The sequence below is a fragment of the Rhipicephalus microplus genome, chromosome 3, assembly GCF_043290135.1.
Source record: "Rhipicephalus microplus isolate Deutch F79 chromosome 3, USDA_Rmic, whole genome shotgun sequence".
Lineage (NCBI taxonomy): Eukaryota > Metazoa > Arthropoda > Arachnida > Ixodida > Ixodidae > Rhipicephalus > Rhipicephalus microplus.
Genome location: NC_134702.1, coordinates 76764245 through 76784664, shown reverse-complemented (window position 1 = coordinate 76784664; position 20420 = coordinate 76764245). Strand labels below are relative to the sequence as shown.

General features: G+C 45.1%; 1 protein-coding gene across 4 annotated transcripts in view; it reads left to right on the top strand.

The window, feature by feature from the left end:
* The window catches only part of LOC119173364 (uncharacterized), a 138368-nt gene that overhangs the window by 69144 nt on the left and 48804 nt on the right, over positions 1–20420 (top strand). For all 4 annotated transcript variants that reach the window (XM_037424213.2, XM_075889851.1, XM_075889850.1 and 1 more), the window contains exon 2: positions 10931–11249. In XM_037424213.2, the coding sequence (XP_037280110.2) occupies positions 10967–11249 (283 nt within the window). In that variant the 5' untranslated portion in view covers positions 10931–10966. The remainder of the gene's footprint in view (positions 1–10930; positions 11250–20420) is intronic.

Sequence of the window (20420 nt, the reverse complement as noted above, 5' to 3'; positions counted from 1 at the left end):
CGGCGGCAAGGGTTAACCCTGTGCAAATAGCCTACCTTGGCCTATGCGCATTGGGTTATAGCAGGGTTGTACGGCTGACGTCTGCAAGCTTTTAGCATCCGCAAACTTGCAGCGTCCCCTCGTTGGGCTCCGTGGTGGGTGGCCGCCAACGCTGCTGAACAACATACAATTAGCATGCAGAAAGCATTTCCTTTACTTAGTGATCGTGCCTCCTCAAAGCGGGTACGCACCGAAGACATCAATTTTTTCATCCGGCAAAGACAAATGTTTCCTCGTTTCCACGTTATACACTGTGAAAAAACTAACAAGCAAGCCAGAACTGTATCCCCCTTCATAGTGGCTAGATGCTTAACCGAAACTCTCGGTGCTGGGTACAAGGTTACCAAAATGGCCAGCGGAGATCTACTTCTTGAGATACGTGACAAAGACCAATTCGATAAGCTGAACACCCTCACAACGTTTGGAGACACACCCATCAGTATTACGCCACACAGGTCCATGAACTCATCTCGCGGGGTCGTATCGGACGTAGATTTGCTTGACCTGACCGAAGCTGAACTTCTGGAAGGATGGAAGAGCCAGAACGTGACAAATGTACAGCGTATTAAGATCAGAAGAGATCAAAAGGAAATCCCAACCAAACACTTAGTACTGACCTTTGCTTCGAGCGATTTGCCGGAAACTATTCAGACTGGGTACACAAAGACATCCGTGAGGCCATATATTCCCAAACCCCGCCGTTGCTTCCAATGTCAGTGATATGGCCATGGCTCGCAAAGCTGTCGTGGCCGGAAAGCTTGTGCTCTGTGTGGAGTCGTGGGCCATGCGTCCGACAACTGCGAAGCACCTGCACACTGTGTGAACTGTGGCGGTAATCACTCTGCGTACTCACGTTCCTGTTCTTTCTGGAAAAAAGAAAAAGAGATCATCACTTTAAAGATAAAAGAAAACATTACATTTAAAGAAGCAAGAAAAAGAGTCTCGCCATTTTATGGCCCCACATATGCTGATGCGGTGCGCCAGGGGGCAGTGTCGCACCAGCCCTCGCCACTCCTTCGGCCTGCGCAGAGCGAGCCATTGGCTGTGGCGCCTGCCCCCAAGGCGGCAGTAGTTGAGTCTACTCCGCCTACTATTGAACAGAGACCAGAGACTCCAGGGTCCTCGGGTCTCAAGGCCTCACCTCGCCAGGCGAGGCCCAAGCTTCGAAAAACCAGCTCGCATGAGCGGGCATCCAGTGCCTCCGAGGAGGCAATGGATACGGCGGCACCCCTTGTGCCAAAAGAACGGCGCGGCTTTTTGGAGCGCGCCAAGAGAACTAAAAAGCTCATAACAGGGCCTGATAATAGCCCTGTTACTTGAGCTCGACCTTTCAGCTTAAACAAGTCACTCCCTTAACGTACACACAGCACTACTTTACTTCCAATATGGAAACACAAATTGTACAGTGGAACGTCAGAGGACTGCTTAGGAACCTCGACGACGTCCAAGAGCTTTTATACAAACACTCACCTCAAGTGCTGTGTGTACAGGAAACACACCTAAAATCCTCCAATACAAATTTTTTACGTGCTTACGTCATATACCGAAAGGACCGAGATGATGCTGTTGCGTCATCCGGTGGCGTAGCCATTATTATTAACCAAGGAGTAGCGTGTACACATTTTCCACTCCAGACATCCCTTGAGGCAGTGGCTGTTCGAGCGGTACTTTTAAACAAACTCGTCACCATTTGCTCTTTGTATGTACCTCCCCACCACCGTCTTGAAAGACGTGATTTTCAGTCTTTAATAGACGAACTGCCTGAACCCTATTTGCTTCTTGGCGACCTGAATGCACATAGTGGACTCTGGGGCGATTCTCGCTGTGATGCACGAGGTCGTCTCATTGAACAATTTCTCTTCTCTTCCGGTGCCTGTTTGTTGAATAGGAAAGAGCCAACATACTATAACGTTGCCAACAAAACTTACTCGTCTATAGACCTCAGCATCGTATCACCTTCACTCCTACCCCTACTGAAATGGAAAATCGTAAATAATCTATATGGAAGTGACCATTTTCCTGTAGTGTTGAGTTCACAAACAACATATGAATGTCCTCTACATGTTCCCAAATGGCTGATAAACAAAGCAGACTGGGAACAGTTCCACAACACTACACGTTTGAGTTGGACAGACATATGTAGGTTAAACATAAATGAAGCTGTGAAGTACTTCACAGCTTTTCTAACTGACGCAGCAGCCAGGTGCATACCGCAAACATCTGGAATGCCCGGCAAACGACACGTCCCATGGTGGAACACGGAGTGTCGTAATGCGCGAAAGGAACAGAACAGGGCATGGAGATTGCTGCGCAACTCGCCAACAGCGGAAAATCTTGACACGTTCAAGAAAATAAAGTCTCAAGGAAGGAGAACGCGTCGGCAGGCCAAAAGAGAAAGCTGGCAGAAGTTTTTGTCAGGGATCAATTCATACACACAGGAGGCAAAAGTCTGGAACATGGTCGGTAGGATAGCAGGGAAACAAGTACACACACTTCCACTCGTAAACACTCAAGGTGATACCTTGGAAGATCAGGCAAACTTCCTCGGGGCACACTTTGAACGGGTATCCAGCTCGTCCCACTATACTGACACTTTCCAAAAATACAGAACAAGAATAGAAAAGCAGAAACTCGAACAAAAATTCACTAGATACGAGGCATATAACCAAGCTTTCAGTCTAGCGGAGCTCCGAACATCCCTAAACTCCTGCAGTACTTCTGCCCCAGGTTCTGACCGTGTGGTGTATGAAATGTTAAAAAACCTACCAATCGAAACACGAAAAACCTTACTTTGTTTGTACAATGCTATCTGGTTTTCCGGCACTATCCCTACCTCCTGGAAAGAGGCTATTATTATTCCCATTTTGAAAGAGGGCAAGGACCCTTCTTTAGCTTCAAGTTATAGGCCTATTGCACTTACAAGCTGCTTGTGCAAAGTATTCGAAAAAATGATAAACTGCCGACTTGTACATATCCTTGAAACAAACAATTTGCTCGACCCCTTTCAGTGCGGGTTTCGAGAAAGTAGATCCACTACAGACCACCTTGTTCGTATCGAGGCACAGATCAGAGACGCCTTCGTCCATAAACAATATTTTCTCTCTGTGTTCCTCGATATCGAAAAGGCGTATGATACAACATGGCGTTTCGGAATTCTAAGAGACCTGTCCCACCTTGGTGTGCGCGGAAGAATGTTTCATATAATCGAAAGTTACCTGTCAAACCGGACATTCCGTGTCCGTCTGGGCAGTGTGCTCTCCCAAACATATGTCGAGGAAACAGGCGTGCCACAAGGTGGCGTGCTTAGTTGCACACTTTTTATTATCAAAATGAATTCTTTGCACTTGTCCATTCCCCGCAACATTTCTATTGTACATATGTCGACGACGTTCAGCTTGGCTTCAAGTCATGCAACTTGGCCATGTGTGAGCGGCAGGTTCAGCTGGGTTTAAATAAGGTCTCCAAATGGGCAGATGAAAACGGATTTCGACTTAACCCACAAAAAAGCACGTGTGTCTTGTTCTCTCGAAAGAGAGGCATGCACTCGGAACCCGACATTCGACTGAACGGGCAACGTCTGTCCGTCAAAGCCGAGCATAAGTTCTTAGGCTTAATCTTGGACAACAAGTTGACCTTCGTACCCCACATAAAGTATTTAAAAACAAAATGTTTAAAAGCCATGAATGTTATAAAAGTGTTGTCACGTACTACGTGGGGTAGTGACAGGAAATGCCTCATGAACCTGTATAGAAGCCTTATTCGCACCCGCTTAGATTATGGGGCCATTGTTTATCAGTCTGCGACTCAAAGTGCTTTGAAGATGCTGGATCCCGTGCACCATTCGGGCATCCGCTTTTCTACGGGTGCTTTTCGCACCAGCCCCGTAGAAAGCCTTTATGTTGAGTCAAATGAGTGGTCGCTTCATCTGCAGAGAACTTACATGTCCTTTGTATACCTCCTTAAGCTGAAAGCAGACAAGAGGCACCCCTCATACTCTACTATTAATGACTTGTCGAGCTCCATTCTTTTTTAAAACAGGCCTTCAATGAGGCAGCCCTTCTCAGTTCGCCTGAAGCGTCTAGCTGAGGACACTGGAGTGTCACTCGAACACAGTTTAATGGCTCCTGTAGCATACCCGCCACCGTGGCAGTGGCAGACTATAGATTGCGATGTGTCTTTCCTAGAAGTTACTAAACATGTGCCTATTGCCCATATTCGAACATACTTCTTGGAACTTCAACACAAATACACCCGTCCTGAGTTTTTTACAGATGCCTCTAAGTCTAACTCCTCTGTGTCCTACGCTGCTGTTGGCCCTTCCTTTTCGGATGCTGGCCCTCTACATCCAGGCACAAGTATCTTTACAGCGGAAGCTTACGCGATACTTGTGGCAGCTAAACACATCAAACAATCACAAATACAAGAAGCAGTAATTTATACAGACTCCCTCAGTGTGGTAACGGCTCTGCACAGTCTTAAAAAACAAAAAAAAAACCCTGTCCTCGTTTCACTTTACTTCATTTTATGCACCCTCTACACACTCAACAGACATGTTGTTGTGTGCTGGGTGCCAGGGCACCGTGAGATTCAAGGCAACGTGATGGCGGATCAGCTTGCTGCATCCGCCCACGAAAGCACCGCCATTACACCGACATCAATCCCGGCCCTTGATCTTAAGCCGTCTCTCAAACGAAAACTCAGGGACTACTGGCAGAGCAAGTGGGATACACACACACAAAACAAACTACACGTTATCAAGCCACACCTTGGCCATTGGCCACCAGTATCAAAATCACGTCTAACAGAGGTAACACTAACAAGACTCAGGATAGGACACATATACACGACACACACACATCTTTTGTCCGGTGGTGATCCACCATTGTGTGATAAATGTGGTGAGGCATTAACAGTTCTTCACGTTTTAATTCAATGTAAACATTTAGACACTCTAAGAAGACAACACTTCCCACTATCCTACCGACAACATATACCTTTACACCCTGCAATGTTCGTCGGTAGGGAACCGCTTTTTAGTCACAAATCATTATTAGCGTTTTTAAAGGAAATTCATAATTTTCATATCATATACCCGGGCATACCGTAGCACGACCTCTCGAGAGAGGTTTTTGCTGAGGTGGCTACACAGGAAAGCACTTGCCTCACGGCCCTTGCACGCAAGGGTACTAACGTGTGAGGTACTTGTGCTAATGCCATACATGTCCACCATCGTTTTTCATTATCACCAACTTTTGTCACCTATTCACACCACACACACCTTTCACGGCATGGTCATGATTTTATTACTTGTATGTTTTAACCCGCTTTACTGCGAGGAATTTTATGGCCCTTATACAGCCGCTAATCACAACCATTGTCCACATTCCTGTCTCATGAACTGGCGCTCTTTGGCCATCAAATGGCCCTTGCGCCAAGAACACCATATATCATCATCATCATACTTTCCTCTTCGTAAACTTTTTTCGCCACGGTATAGCGCAAAATGACCATTTCCCTGCCCTGCTCCCCCTCCAGATCAAACAAGTGCCCCCCCCCCCCCCCCCTAGAACAGAACAAAATTTCTGCTTACGCCCATGTCTACGAGTGTATTAGGGTAAAAGCGCGTTGTTGGAATGCAGCACATTCTTATTTCGTTTTATGTTGCTTTTTTTATTTTGAATCTCAAAATACTGAGGCCTAGCATCACACTGAGCAGTCATACGAAATTGCTGTGGTCTACCAACTAATTTCATTTAAAACAGGAGTATACTGACAACAGCGCAACAAGGAACAAGGAATACGAAGAAACACACTGCAGACGAGTACAAGTACCACTGGTATAATGGACCACCTACACTCGCCCAAAGATTAACTCTATCAAAACAAGAGGTTGCGTTTATTGGGATAATGCGTATGATGGGTACAAATGACTAATTATTAGCTACATATATACCATGAGGTGTGGCTTGATGAGTGAGATGTCCATCGCGGCATGCTTTGTGCAAGGCTGTGGCGTGGGGCTGCTAAGCTCAGCGTGGCGTGTTTCGTTTCCGGTTCCGGTGGCCACATTTTATTTGCGGATAAGAAAGGAAGAGGATGTGACACAAAATCACTCTTGAAGTTATATATATATATATTTAGGTGCATAATGTGTAACACCAGGTGACCATATTTACTCCAGAGCCCACCGCTACGACGTTTCTTGCGATTATGACTTTGTTTTGGCGCTTTGTGATTCATATTGAGTCATTCCGTTTGGTGCAAACGACGTGTATGTTGTGCTCTGGACGTACACCCTTGAGGGAAAATCGGAACCTTGGGGCTCAGCTTTTTGTTAACTCATAGCGCTTGAAGCCATCAGACAATGAAGCCAATATACAAGTACGGGGAAAATGATTCGTTATTTTAAACGGAATTAAAAAAAAACAGACATTGCGAGGGGGGGGGGGGATGTGAAATTGCGGGAAAACACAACGCTTCCGCATTTAGCGCGTTGCCCTTCAGCTAACCACCAATATACTGTATTTACCTACTTCCAACGTGCCCCATTTTTACGGGAAAGATAGACCTTAAAACCGCCTGCGCGTTAGATTGGGGTACAGGTGTTTCAATGCCTTATTGCTCTCTCTCTCCCCCTCTCTCTCTCTCTCTCTCTCTCTATATATATGTATATATATATATATATATATATATATATATATATATATATATATATATAGGTGCAGAAGTGTATACTTATTTCCGTGTTTTGACACAATATTAATAAGATCTATAACAGACAATAATGCCAAGGAAAGTATAGGGGGTTGATTCGAGCGAATTTTATTATAAATGTGAAGATAGAAAAGTGGGTGAAAAGATAACTTGCCGTGGGCAGGAACCGAACCTGTGACTATATATATATATATATATATATATATATATATATATATATATATATATATATACAAGGGGGGGGGGATCATGTGTATCAGAAGCGCGTTCAAAACGGGGTTGCGCTGTAATGGGGTAAATATAGTATACTTTCCTATCCCGTCGTTTTTTTTTTTTACTTTTCGTAGTATATACGTGGCCAGCGCCACTTATTGTCGTCACTGGCTTATAAATTTTCTTCCTGCGGAATAACATTATAGAATGACTTGCTTTGCGCGACACCTATATAGCGGCTCTCGCGCTAAAACCCTCTTGTTTCTCTTCGGTGGGCCCATTCGAAGAGCACAAGTGTCCGTCTGCAGGTGGCATATGCTCACGGCGTTGCGCGTAACCGTGGTCATCGATTGCGCCGCGATGAGCCTTTGGATCATGCACGTCCTATAGATGTCACTAAACTGAGTTTATCCGTGCGTATAGGTGAAGTGCTGTATATGATTGAAGTTACATTGGCTGTACATCGCTTGTAACGTGCCTGTAGGTGCTCTCGTTTACCTGCAGGTACAACACCGTTACTCGGAGCTGTAGTGCTTTAACGTGTCATGTATAGTTTGTTTATACGGCTTCAGAAATAAACTGCTTGGATGGCGCCTGCTGGTAAATAGACACTTCTCGCTTTTCATTTGATTCGTACAGAGGTGAGCACACTTGTCTAGAACGGTGATGAAACTGCACTCTGTGGCACTTCGCAGCGTGATCCGGCGCCGTGTATGGCGATATGAAATTTAGACGGAGAATGAATATATATGTGTATATATATATATATATATATATATATATATATATATATATATATATATATATATATATATATATATATATATATATATATATATATTATGACAGGTAGATTGCCACTATCCCTTAAGAGGAAGCTATATAACAGCTGTATCTTGCCGGTACATAGCTATATAGAGCAGAAACCTGGAGACTTACAAAGAGGGTTCAGCTTAAATTGAGGACGACGCAGCGAGCAATGGATAGAAAAATGGTAAGTGTAACCTTAAGAGACAAGAAGAGAGCAGAGTGGATTAGGGGCGGCGGGGGTTTAGGATATCATAGTTTAAATCAAGAAAAGGAAATGGACATGGACTGGACATGTAGCACGTAGACAGGATAACCGCTGTTCATTAAGGGTAACTAACTGGTTTCCCAGAGAAAGCAAGTGGGTTAGGGGGAGACAGAAGGTTAGGTGGGCAGATGAGATTAAGAAGTTTGCGGGTATAAATTGGCAGCAGCAAGCACAGGACCGGGATAACTGGTGGAACATAGGAGACCTTTGTCCTGCAGTGGACGTGTGTGTAAAGTAAATAAGAAAAAAAAGTGGGTAAAAAAAACTTGCCGAAAGCAGGAATATAACTATATATATATATATATATATATATATATATATATATATATATATATATATATATATATATATATATATATAACGGAAAGAAGTGTATACCTAAGGGCTCGTTTTTCCGTGTTTTAACACAATATTGAATGAGATATAACAGACAGTAATGCCAAGGAATGTACAGGGGAAGTTATTAGAACCAATGGAATGTAAATAAGAAGAAAGAAAAGTGGATGAAAAAGTAAGCAGCCGTGAGCAGGAATCGAACCTACGACCTTCGAATAACGCGTTCGATGCTCTAAACACTGAGCTACCACAGCGGCCTTCCCTACATCCACTTTATATATATATTATAAACAAGGTGTAATCGGCAAATGTCAGTACAGTCATGGAGAGCGGCATTTTATAGAGGAAGCGAGTGTGTTGACTTCTGTGTACACCTAAACATTTAGGCAGCTTCGCACTATAGTGGTGCCCAGCCTGATGGCAGTGCGAAGCAGGTCTTCTTTGTATGTCTTCGGTTTTTCTCTCGTTTTCCTCTCCTCTCTTTGTTGTCTTTTCAAATGTGATTTTTTTTCTACCTGTTTTCTTGTTTATTTCTGATTACTGTTATTTTTCTTGCGATATATATATATATATATATATATATATATATATATATATATATATATATATATATATATATATATATATATATATATATTGCTTTCTCTTTCAATTTCTCGCTTGCTTGCTTGCCCTGGCCCTTGAAATGATTCGAACTCAATATTACTGGAGTCGCTACGGAAGGAAGTCGTAGACCACGATTGTTAGAGCAGGACTATATATATACTATAAACGTTAATGCATTTGAAGTTGGTCTGCAGACGGCGCTCGTCGCTTTGAGCCATGCACTGTGGTTTGTGTTCATTTGTTCGTCGCGGCGGCACTTCTGGGAACGGAAGGAAGTCGGCGCAGCGCGGAGTGTCCGTTTCTCTCTTCCGGGTCTTTGTTTCCGGTCCGCGCGGGACGGCTTGTTACGCGTATGATGCATATATATACGTGCGCGCTTGCACGCGATGACCACTGCCCAGCGTAGCTGTCCGCCACTGACGTTCTTGCTAGCTAGGCCCGCTCGTTTCGGGCCGGGATCGCCTTTGTTTTCTCCTCTCTGTAAATGTAACGAGCGCACCGCTGCTGCCGCTACGTGACCCCATTCATTTCCTACCTCAATTTTTTATTGCGTCGACCTGTGACCGCAGGTGTGACGGTAACACGCACATAGCTCGCTTAATAATAATAATAATGATAATAATAATAATAATAATAATAATAATAATAATAATAATAATAATAATAATAATAATAATAATAATAATAATAATAATAATGACGGCTATAAAAAGAAACACGGCACGTATTGGCAAAGGGGAAAGATTGATCGTTGATGTTTTCAAGTGCTCTGGCTCGCTTTATCAATAATAATAGTTGTTAAGGTTTAACGTCCCAAAACCATCATATCATTATGAGACACGTCGTAGTGGAGGGCTCCGGAAATTTCAGCCACCTGGGGTTCTTTAGCGTGGATCTTAATCTAAGCACACAGCCTTCAAGCATTTTCACCTCCATCGAAAATGTGGCCGCCGTGGTCGGGATTTGATCCCGCAACCTGCGGGACAGCTGCCGAGTGCCTTCCACTATAGACCACCGTGGCGGGTAACTCGCTTTAGTGGTTTCGATTTCGATGTCAAACGCTAGTAAAAAGAGTTTTTTTCTTTGTAGTGAAGGCAATTTTCATGTCTGAGGACGATCGAGGACTTTATACATTAAATATATTAAATAGCTTTAAATGTATTTATGCAAATGTATAATACTTTAAATGTATTATCTCACAGACTCAGTCCGAGCTGGTTGAATTTTCCCAACTCCGCACAAAGACCTCAAAGGACGCAAAGCAGTGGCCCTACGCCAACTACAAACAAAAACTTGGCCCAATCCGCTTCATCTCAAACGGATATTCCCCGATCTGCAAACCTATACTCCACGCAAACGGGGAACAGCTACACGACATATGCTGTAGATGAACGTCAAGCCCAATTTACAGAAACCAGTCAACTCATGGGGCCCTCTCGTGGAGGGTAACCGCTGCGCTGCACAGCCCGGCGACCAAATCTGGGCCGCCTAACGCGCCCGCAAGGAGGCATTAAGGCAAGATCTCTGACGTCTCATCGAGTGAGACCTGATCCTGGGTTTCTCAAACGCGCAGGACCTCACGATAAAGTTTGTTTCATCCGTTGTTCCATCAATCTACTATCTGTCGTGTTCATACCAAAATGTGGATCATGTATATGTTTGAATGACCGATTTCATTCTCTCTCTCTCTCTGTGTTTTATCGAGTGTCGAATATATATATATAGGTGGGTGTCGTATTCGCGTGAATAAAAAATCCAACTTATTGTCGATGCTTGTGTGCGTTAGCTGATTATTGCGTACCACATCGAAGAAGTTTTAAATCTTTACCAACTCGTCCAGTTGTCTGTTTCACGTGACTTCCCTATCTAATTAGTGCACAGTGCTGACAAAGCCAAGCGCTAAGAACGTATCTCAACGAGCCCCCTTTCCTTTTTTTGCGTGCGCAGTCGTCGTCTTCCGACGTCGTCGGGCCCTGCTGCAGCATGAGCGGCAGTGGTGGCGACGCGGCCCCCAACGGCAATGCCGGGGGCCCACCATCACTGCCGGCGGCCGCCATGACGTCCTCGACCAGCTCCAACGCTGGAGGCGGCTCCTTGCGACCCCCGAGCAAGCTTCGACGTCCCACCACTCTGACGAGCACGGCGACAACGGCGGCGACCACGACGACGAATGCCACGGGTCCGTCCCCTATGAGCAGCGGTGGGTCGGGCGCCAGGACCCCGCTGTCGGCGGCCTCTTCCATGTCCGCCCTCAACGATAAGTCCGGTGAGGAGAAGATATATTGCTTTTATCGCGATGCCAAGTGCAGTATAGTTGTTCTTACTTGTGTGCGTTACGACTGTAACTATTATACCATGCGCACAACCACTGGAAATAGGTTTTGAGGACTCGAAGAATGAGACAATAGGATTGGGCGTGTTGGTATAACACGATGAAGAGTGCTTACCAGCGCAAACGACAGGACAGGAGGGAACAGAAGAAGAGACGAGCGCTCTGTCTCGTCTTTTCTCCTGTCCCCCCCCCCCCCCCCCCTGTCCTGTCGTTTGCGCTGGCAAGCACTCTTCGAAGAATGCCTTTTGCGATCGATAATTCGACCCATGTATACGGAGATGGAACGTAGTTCGACGTATATTCAACGTAGTTCGAGGCAACGATTACAAGAAAAAAAAAAGAGGAAAAACTTATAATCCTATCAGTAGCGGTAATGGACATTAAAGTGGGGATTTTTCGTAGTTTTCTTTCTAGTTAGCTTCAAGTGTGAGGATCTTTCAGAGACTCTCTTCTTGAACAAGTCCGCCATGGTGGAGCAGTGGCTATGCCGCTCGGCTCCTGAGCCGAAATTGCAATCCAGACCGCGGCGAAATTTCGATGGAAGCGAAAAACGAGAGACCCCTATATATTATATGCGATGTCAGTGCGCGTTAAAAAACACCGGATGGTCAAAAATTTCTGGAACCCTCCTCGACGGCGTCTCTCGTAGTCATATCGTGGTTTTGGAACGCGAAACCTCAGGTAGTATTATTAGGGGTTGCCGTAAGGCTATCTTCCCTACTTTGTTATTCATAAACAAAACGTATCAGTGCGCGTTCTGCCTCTTGTTTGAATTAAAGCATGCAGTGTGCATCAACAATTTATTGCTCCAGACTTCCGTATAGACATTGCGTTCCCTGCGGCCCTTCCTTTTCGCACCCTGAAAACGTTTATTCACATTCGGGTTCAAGCCGCGTTATTTGTGCCCGGAAATTTACCTTGATGAAATACAGCCTCAAATTTTAAATTTTACACGCGCCGCGTCAACATAGGCGCGTTCAGCTTTTGGAGCGCTTAGTTGATGGTCCGCCTTGTGCAGATCAAGCTGCGTGGTTGTTTTATTCGAGAACCGCGAGGCAAGTGCCAGTTATCATATTAACATATGCGAGGTTAAGGAACTGTCACTCAACTTTACAACCGGGCAAACGATGAGTCAAGCTTCCGAGTCGCGACTGTCTGCGCAAGATGCTCCACGACATGTACCGCTTATCTAGTGCACGCTGTTTAAGCTTGTAAATTTTCAAAATGTACCAGAGTTCTTCAAAGCTTGAAGCACTTTAATTGTACCCGTCACCCGGAACAGCATGCGCATGTCCACCCCCTCCCCCGGTCATCTTTTCTCATCGAAAGAAAAATAAAATAACAAATAAGAACAATTCTACGTAGAGCTAGGAGGTGTCGATGACCTCTTTAACGCCCTGTTTAACGCGCAGATAAAGAGCGAGGCTTTCGACTGGCTCGCGGTCATTGACCGTCTTCTGTGCCGCCCTAAAATTGAATGTGCCCGTGTCGTACTCGCTCATCTTACTTGTGACGCTTGTTTGTCATGTTTTTATTACTACGTCATTGTTTAAGTAGTCGCTAAAGCTAATAGCGAACCAAGCTCGTCTTGGGGAATGGCTACGCCCGAAGAATTATTTATTGTACTAAGTTTACTCGGTGTTCTTCAGCCGCCGTCGTGTACATTGGTTCTGGGCTGTCGACCCGAAAGATGCAGCTACACCGCCGGCCGCGCTCGTCGCATTCTCGATGGTGGCGAAAATTCTCGAGGCCTCCTGTGCTGCACGATGTCAGTGCGCGTTTAAAAAAACACCACATAATCAAAATTTCCACAGCCTTCCACGACGGCGTTCCTCACAACCACATTGCGGTTTTGGCGCATAAAAACCCCAGAAATTCAGAAATTATTATTATTATTACTCGGTGATCTTTCTCAATAAGCGTAACAAATGGCTGTTCAATCATCTTCGCTGTAGTTGTAGCCTACTTTTCCTCGACGTGAGTTCAATGTCTGGCGGGCTCAATGTGCTGAAGACGTTTGGCCTCAAGCCCGCGGCTTTTTTTCACCTTTGTATGCTCTGTTGTTATTGCGCTGCTGCCTTAATACGATGCATCCGTCGCGAAACAGTTTAATGCTATGATCAGTTTTTACCGGGAAGTCATACTATATGTGCCACTGAAGGATCGCTTAAAGAAAGTTATGGTTATAGCAGATACTACGCTTTGGTGCCAAATTAGCGAAACCTTACGATAATAAAAATAAACAAAAAAATTAACATCATCTTCCTAAAGGGAACCCTGATGGGATGCGAAATAGCAGCGTTGCGCACAGACGCGATCGGCGTTTTTGACTCGCGCCTCGTCGGTGTCGTTGGTCTTTCGCTGCCAACGCTTGCGTTCGGCTTCCCAGGCTTGCTCCTCGTTGGTGTTGCAGGTGCAGTGTCACGATTCGCGAACGCGATCGGCTCTGCTAACCCTGCCAACGCCGGCGATGACCGGCCGGGTTAGGCCAAATCGCTTCGGCGCACGTTGCGGCGGGTGGAGGAGCTTCGCTTTCCGCCGTCCTCTCCATCGCTGACAATCGAGCCGAAAGATTATTCACTCGATGTGCGCTCGGACGTTGCGAGTGGTGGAGAGTGTGAAAGAGAGAGAGGTGACGTGCGGTGAGCGCGTGGCAGGCGAGGGAGTGACGTCACTGCGAGGGAAGGCGTGACCTACATGGCACCGCCTCAATACCTGCGGCGAGGGGAGCGTGGTACGGCGCGTTGGCACGGAAACATGGACGGACAGCGTTGCAGAGGCTAGTCGTAGAGCTGCTTCGCATCTAAAAGTAAAACAGAGCAACACTAAAGGGGCGAAGCTACCTTAATACTTCCTCACTGGCCCGACGTGGCGTCATTATGACGTCACGAGGCTAGTTCATTTATTAGCTGTTAGCGAACATATATCTTCTTGATATAAGACGAAAAGGGAAATTATCAAGTTTCGAAGCTGTATCCTGGTCCAAAGCAGTCAACGAATTACGAGAAATAGTAGCCACACTAATTTTATCTACGCCCACTCATAATTTGTCATTAGTTTATCAGTTCTTTTGCCGCTTACGAAAGTTCCCATCTGCTAAATGTCTTCGTTAAATAATAATAATAATAATAATAATAATAATAATAATAATAGAAATTACTCAATAAAATGGTGGCTGATTTTTTTCTGCAAAACTTTCGCAATACTGTTTTTTATTACGCTGTTAACAGAGCAAACATACAACAAATTTTAAGCAAAGCTATAATGCCATTATCTCTAGGCTTCACACAATCAACTTACGTGCTTTTCAAATGTTATTTAAAGTTCTAGTATAAGCCTGATGAGATCGTTCCTAATTTTTACCACTAGGCATTTTTTTGTTTCTGCCAAATTTTATGGCAGGTTTTTTTTTTGTTATTGTTGACCAATGAAACTGGTCGAAAAACAGCTTTTAACTTCATTAGTGTGCTTCCCATACAATATTATGCTCGAAAAAGGAACTCGCGTCGCGTAAAATGGTCGCATTGAATACACACACATTATAGACCCCATCGCTGTTTATAAACAGAGGTGCTGGATGGCTACCGGTTTTGTGTACCGGCGTAGCTTAGCAGTATTGGTGAGGAAGGGAAGCCTTGAGGAGTTGCCAGTTCACTTTCAAAAGTTTTCTCCCTGTGTCTGGTGAAATATTTCAAATACACTTTCGTTTAAGCTAGATACAACATTACAATAGTTAGTCTTTAACTTTGAGCGCCTTCCTTTTATCCGAAAGCGGGAAAGGAGTTTTTTCTTACTCTGGCACAACTTAAAACACAAGGTTTTCGCTTCGGCGTTAGAGAGTAATAAATGCAGTGACCGGTAGTTTCTTGGGTAGCAACACGTGCTGCTGTCATTGCTACGTTAAAGCCGACCGAAAACGTGAATATACCGCTCTAAAGAGGTGAAGGAAGTGCAAATTTAAGAGGTCGTTTTCTTTGTTCGGTCTCCTCTAGTGGCCATTGTCTTTTCGTCCACCTTTTCTTTTTCACGTTTGCATTAGAGCTACTTCCAAGTTCTAATAACATCTCCTATAGTTTCTTTGGCATCATTGTCTCTTCCCTCTAACACAAGTGCGTGCTTTCGGGTAGCAGCTTGTCAGACGAACCAGCAAATAAAAAAAGACGAGAAAGAATCATCTGCGCGTGCGTTTCGGCCGCTGGCGACGTAAGAAAGCCCGGCAGCTGCATGCGGGGACCACCGACGTCGATGGGGGAGGCGAGCGTCGATTAGCATACGCTCAAGTCTACTGCCTGCCAGTGGGGGGAGATGGAACGTAGCCATGAGGAGGACGCCCTTCTTTCCGTTTTCTTCGCCGTATGTCGGTCAGGGTGGCAGCGATTGGACAAAGGAAATAAAAACAAAAAAGAAAAGAACAGTCTCCGTGACAGGTATAATGCCGTGGTGGGCGTTTGTCGGCTTCTCTCTCCTTTTATGTTTTTCGATCGGCAGGTGCCTGCAAAACATCTCGAATGCTTTTGCGAAATTGGCATGCATGATGGGAGCTGTCGCGCCGCGCGTTTCTTTTTCGATTGGCTTTTTTCAGTTTCTTTTTTTTTGGAGGGGGGGGGGGCGTACACACATATTCGGAACGAGGTACCGATGGACAAGAAAGGACGCCTTGAAATGCGAGGCGTAAAAATGCCCGTTTTGGTTCGCGCTTTGCTCGTTGAGCCTTGTGCTAAGGATAATTGTATATAAGCCAGGGTTCTTTGTTTCTTGCTGTTTATTATACTCGTGCGATATTCGAACGAATAGTAAAGTATTTTAATTCGCTTTGATTCGAATTTAAATTATTGAAATTGTCGAAGTATTCGCAAGGAATGAATGGGTACATAATAGTCCGAGTGTACTGCCTGTAAAGGTGATTTCAGTGCAGTGTAGAGGTGTTGAACCGTGAAAACTTTTAGTCAAAAGAAATTTGTTCTGCCGCGAAACCTCCCCCCCCCCCCCTTCAAATTTAATTTTCTTAGTCGCGCCCCTTATGACAGTTTTATTTCACCGCGGGTGCCTTCCGTGGTTGCTTTATAAACTTGGTGCTTGACAGTGAGCTCCACTGCGCGTCTAGCAGAGCACTTGTACTGTCATTTCAAATATATATATATATATATATATATATATATATATATATATATATATATATATATATATATATATATATATATATATATATATATATATATCCACTGAGACGCACGCACGCACGAGAGACATAGTCGCGAATTCAGCGCTATTTGTATTATTAAGCGCCGAGTGGAACTTTTGTTTCCCTTCCGATAACTTCCGGTTGAGCTCTTGTTTTCGGTATTGGGACTATTTAGAAAAAGTCTAAAAAAATTATACGAATATGATGGTTAGGTTTTAAATTAAGAGTTATATTGGAGGCTTATACTATATTGTAGCATAATCTTGCCTAAGATAAGTTGAACGAGTTCATTTAAAGAGCAGACTGTTTTCTTTTGAGCAGCTGGAACCGTGGCGGCACATAGCGGAGCAGAACTAAACCACGCGTTACTTTCTGCGTGGCCTCTGTGAGGTCGGCTTCGGCAGAGCGATTAAACACTAAGTTGACCGAAAGGCGTGATCACAGTATACCCGTTGCAGCGGGTCAGCGCGTGTAGCTTTTTGACGTGGCGTCGCACCCTTTCGTTGTGGAGAGAGTGGCACGCAGCTTCGCGTAGCCACAAGCCCTCTCTCTATGTAGGGAAAGGGCGTGGTGTCGCGTCAAAAAGGCACGCGCTGCAACGAATATACGTGCGGTCACGTCCTAAGACTAAGGCACTCAAACGTCGTCGGTCGTGCGAGTGCCGCTACTAGACGCCCAAGTGAAGAATTGTGGTAGCCTCGTATTAATTTTGAAAGAGAACGCTGCATATGCTACTTCCCAACCAGCCTATATATGGTGCCCTTGATCTAACCTTGATTCTGCTGGCTTGCCTATATCATACAGTGCTATAACGCCGTCGTCGTTTCGAGTGTTCACGATTTCACAAAACAGTTGCACGTTTCTGGACGACCCGTATGACCTCCTTTTTCGAGCATAAACCGAATAAGACTCCACGAATTTGGAAGAGAAAAAAAAAGACACATTTTGACGTTGACGTGTGCCTTTAAGTATGTCACTTCGTTCTTTTGCCGTTACTGTAATTGTGTCTCTGAGAACGGCGTGGCTTAAACTTTATGGGATGACGCTGCCAGTCTTTTGTAAGCCATCAGTATAGAAATGGGTCCGTTTACTCCGTCACGACAAGGCAATCAAAGTGAAAAACAAACAAACTCTCAAGCATTTCCCCGAGGGTGAACATGGTTAAGTGCGAATGCACGGGGTGATGCTATGAGGGGTATTTATTAATTCGCACTATTATGTTTATTAATCACGCTATGGTGCCTTTATGGTGTAATGGTTCCTGGGAATCGCAATTTGATCACACGGGAGAGTTTACGTTAACTCACTGGCGAATGCCAACGGATTTTAACTTTACTCCCCCTCACGACCCGCTCTCGATGGGAGACTGAGAGAGAAGGCGGGCGCGCGCGAGAGAGGGGTGCGCGCGCAGCTGCAGCGAGCGAGGAGAGCGGAGGAGCGAGCGAAGGGGGAGGGGGTATAAGGCGCATTACTGACACCGATATCAGCGTCGCGTCCGTGGCTTATTCGGTAGAGCGTCGCGCTGCGGCCCGCCAAGTCCTCTTTCTTTTAAAGATAGAGAGAAAACTGCGGACGCCGCCGACGGCGGTGGATGGTTTGGGGTCGCTTATAAAGTGTATTCACACTTAAAAAAAAGAGCTGCGTGACTGCAGGCGACAATATAATTCTTCTGCATTTCTGTAGTTACGGAAGAAGCCGAGCAAGCATTGCGGCGATTTTCGCTGTAAAGCAGCCGAAGCGGTTGCCGCACTATACGTGTGCCCGTTGTCGAGCAAATGTGGGCTAACGCGTCCGCCTCGGCAATTCAAATGATGACCGAACGGTCAGAGGCTGCCTTCAATCATCGGATGTCAGCTGCGTGTACCACGACGAAGTTGCAGTAGTCTGTGGGCTATACGCAGACCCGGAGGGAAAAAAAAGAATGAATATGAGACAAGAACACATCAGCAAATGTTGAAAAGCTGCTTTAGAGGGAGAGAGAGAGAGAAGAAAATGCCAATCGGACGCACCTATTATTCGCGGACGACGTCGCGCTGCCTCTGATCACACCTCTGCGGCCCTTCGACATAGAATAGTATGAAGTGGTGTTTTCTTTCTCGGTCTTCATGTGCTCGGTTAGTACTGTTATTTATTTTCGTGTTCAGCACTGAACCGGTCGTTCTTTTTTTTTCTCTCTCTCTCTTTTTGCGGACGTATTGTGGTCATTCTAGAGCAGCGGTCTCAAACACGTATGCCCCTCGTACCTTAATTTGCTAGCACCCCGCTGCGCACATGACAGTCTTCGTCCCATATCTTCTTCTTTTTTTTATGAACTACACATACATCACTGGTCTCTAGTGTTTCTTTTGTGAAACCCCATGTTCATAATTACCCCATGTTCATAATGACCCCATGCAGTCTTCATGAACAAAAACTCGCATGTTGTAGAATCGGCGTCCATGGAGGTCAGTATACCGATATGTTTCTGAAACCGTGACGCTAACTGCCCTTTAAAAATGACCTGTATTGTGGTTCGGGAAAGGCTTTCTTTTCAACGAATGACACCGCTAATCAATCAATCAATCAATCAATCAATCAATCAATCAATCAATCAATCAATCAATCAATCAATCAATCAATCAATCAATCAATCAATCAATCAATAAATCAATCAATCAATCAATGCGTCTAGACTTTCGGAGATAAGTAAAAATTAACGAGGAAAAGACTGATCAAAGTATACCGCTGTTTAGCACGTCACGCTAGAAGCGTAACTTGGAGGTTGTTTTCATATTTAGATGCCCCTCTCAACACCATTTCTAACAGAATCGAAAGTTGGGCTAGTTGGACATGCATGGTATAACTGTCACTTCAAGCGCACGAATAAACAGTTTAGTTGCGAGAAAGCGCTTGTCCTCTCTTCCTTTCTGTTTATTCGTGCGCTTGAACTGACAGTTATACCATTTCTAAATACAGCGGAAGCTTTAAAAGCTGTGGTTAATAACGTTCGACAAAACCTGCATGTATTTCTCCCCCTACATCTATTTCTAAATGGTTCGCGGCCGGGTTAGCCTATCACGATTTAATAGAGGCAAACAGCCTGGAACACCGGTAGTATAGTTAGCAAATACTGGCCCCGTTCCAATTTTCTAAGCAAACGAATCTCTATACGCGGCCAATTCTTCCTCATTCTCGCATCCCCCCCTCCTCCATACATGTCCTTACGGGTGCCTACGCAAAGACATGGGTATATACGTAGGGAGCTTTCTGTTGGTGCGTGTGTCAGCCTATATATACGCGCCGGAATCTGGGGTCCCATCTAGGCCTGCGCGTTAAGATGTCCCAAGTTTATTGGTCGTTCTTCTTGTCCTGTCATACCGAAAACGCGGTATTCGCCTCGACGCACCGCGAAGGTCACGCTGACGATGTTAGGCACGGCTTTCTATACTTCCAGGAAACACGACCGTCTACTTACTGGTCCCTGCACCGCGAACTTCGTGTTTTTTTGTTATTTCTTATCCGTCCACGAGTAAGAAACGATCGGACGACTGTAACTATCAGGTGTGACGCGAGTGTCGCTAATGGCGTTTTGCCGTGCTAGGTCTTGTGTAATAGTAGTCTTGCTTGGGTATATATGTACACACGTACGCGAAGAACCAGGACCACATTAACTAATTGAGCTCACGGAGATTGCAGTGGGGGCTTTTTGAGTTTGCGTTCTGACAACTGCCTTGGAACGTTAGTTAACGTTATGTCGTTTTTATTCGAGGACCTGTTATGAAACTACAGTGATATTACGTTTTCAATAACGTGGGCAGCGCGCCTTGTATTTATCGCTACCTCGAAGTCGGCGTGGGTGAAAAAACACCGCCAGGCCTGCGTGGAACGCGCAGCATTGTCACAGCAAAAGCTGGATGAGTGGCCCATCGGAGCCTCTTTAAAAA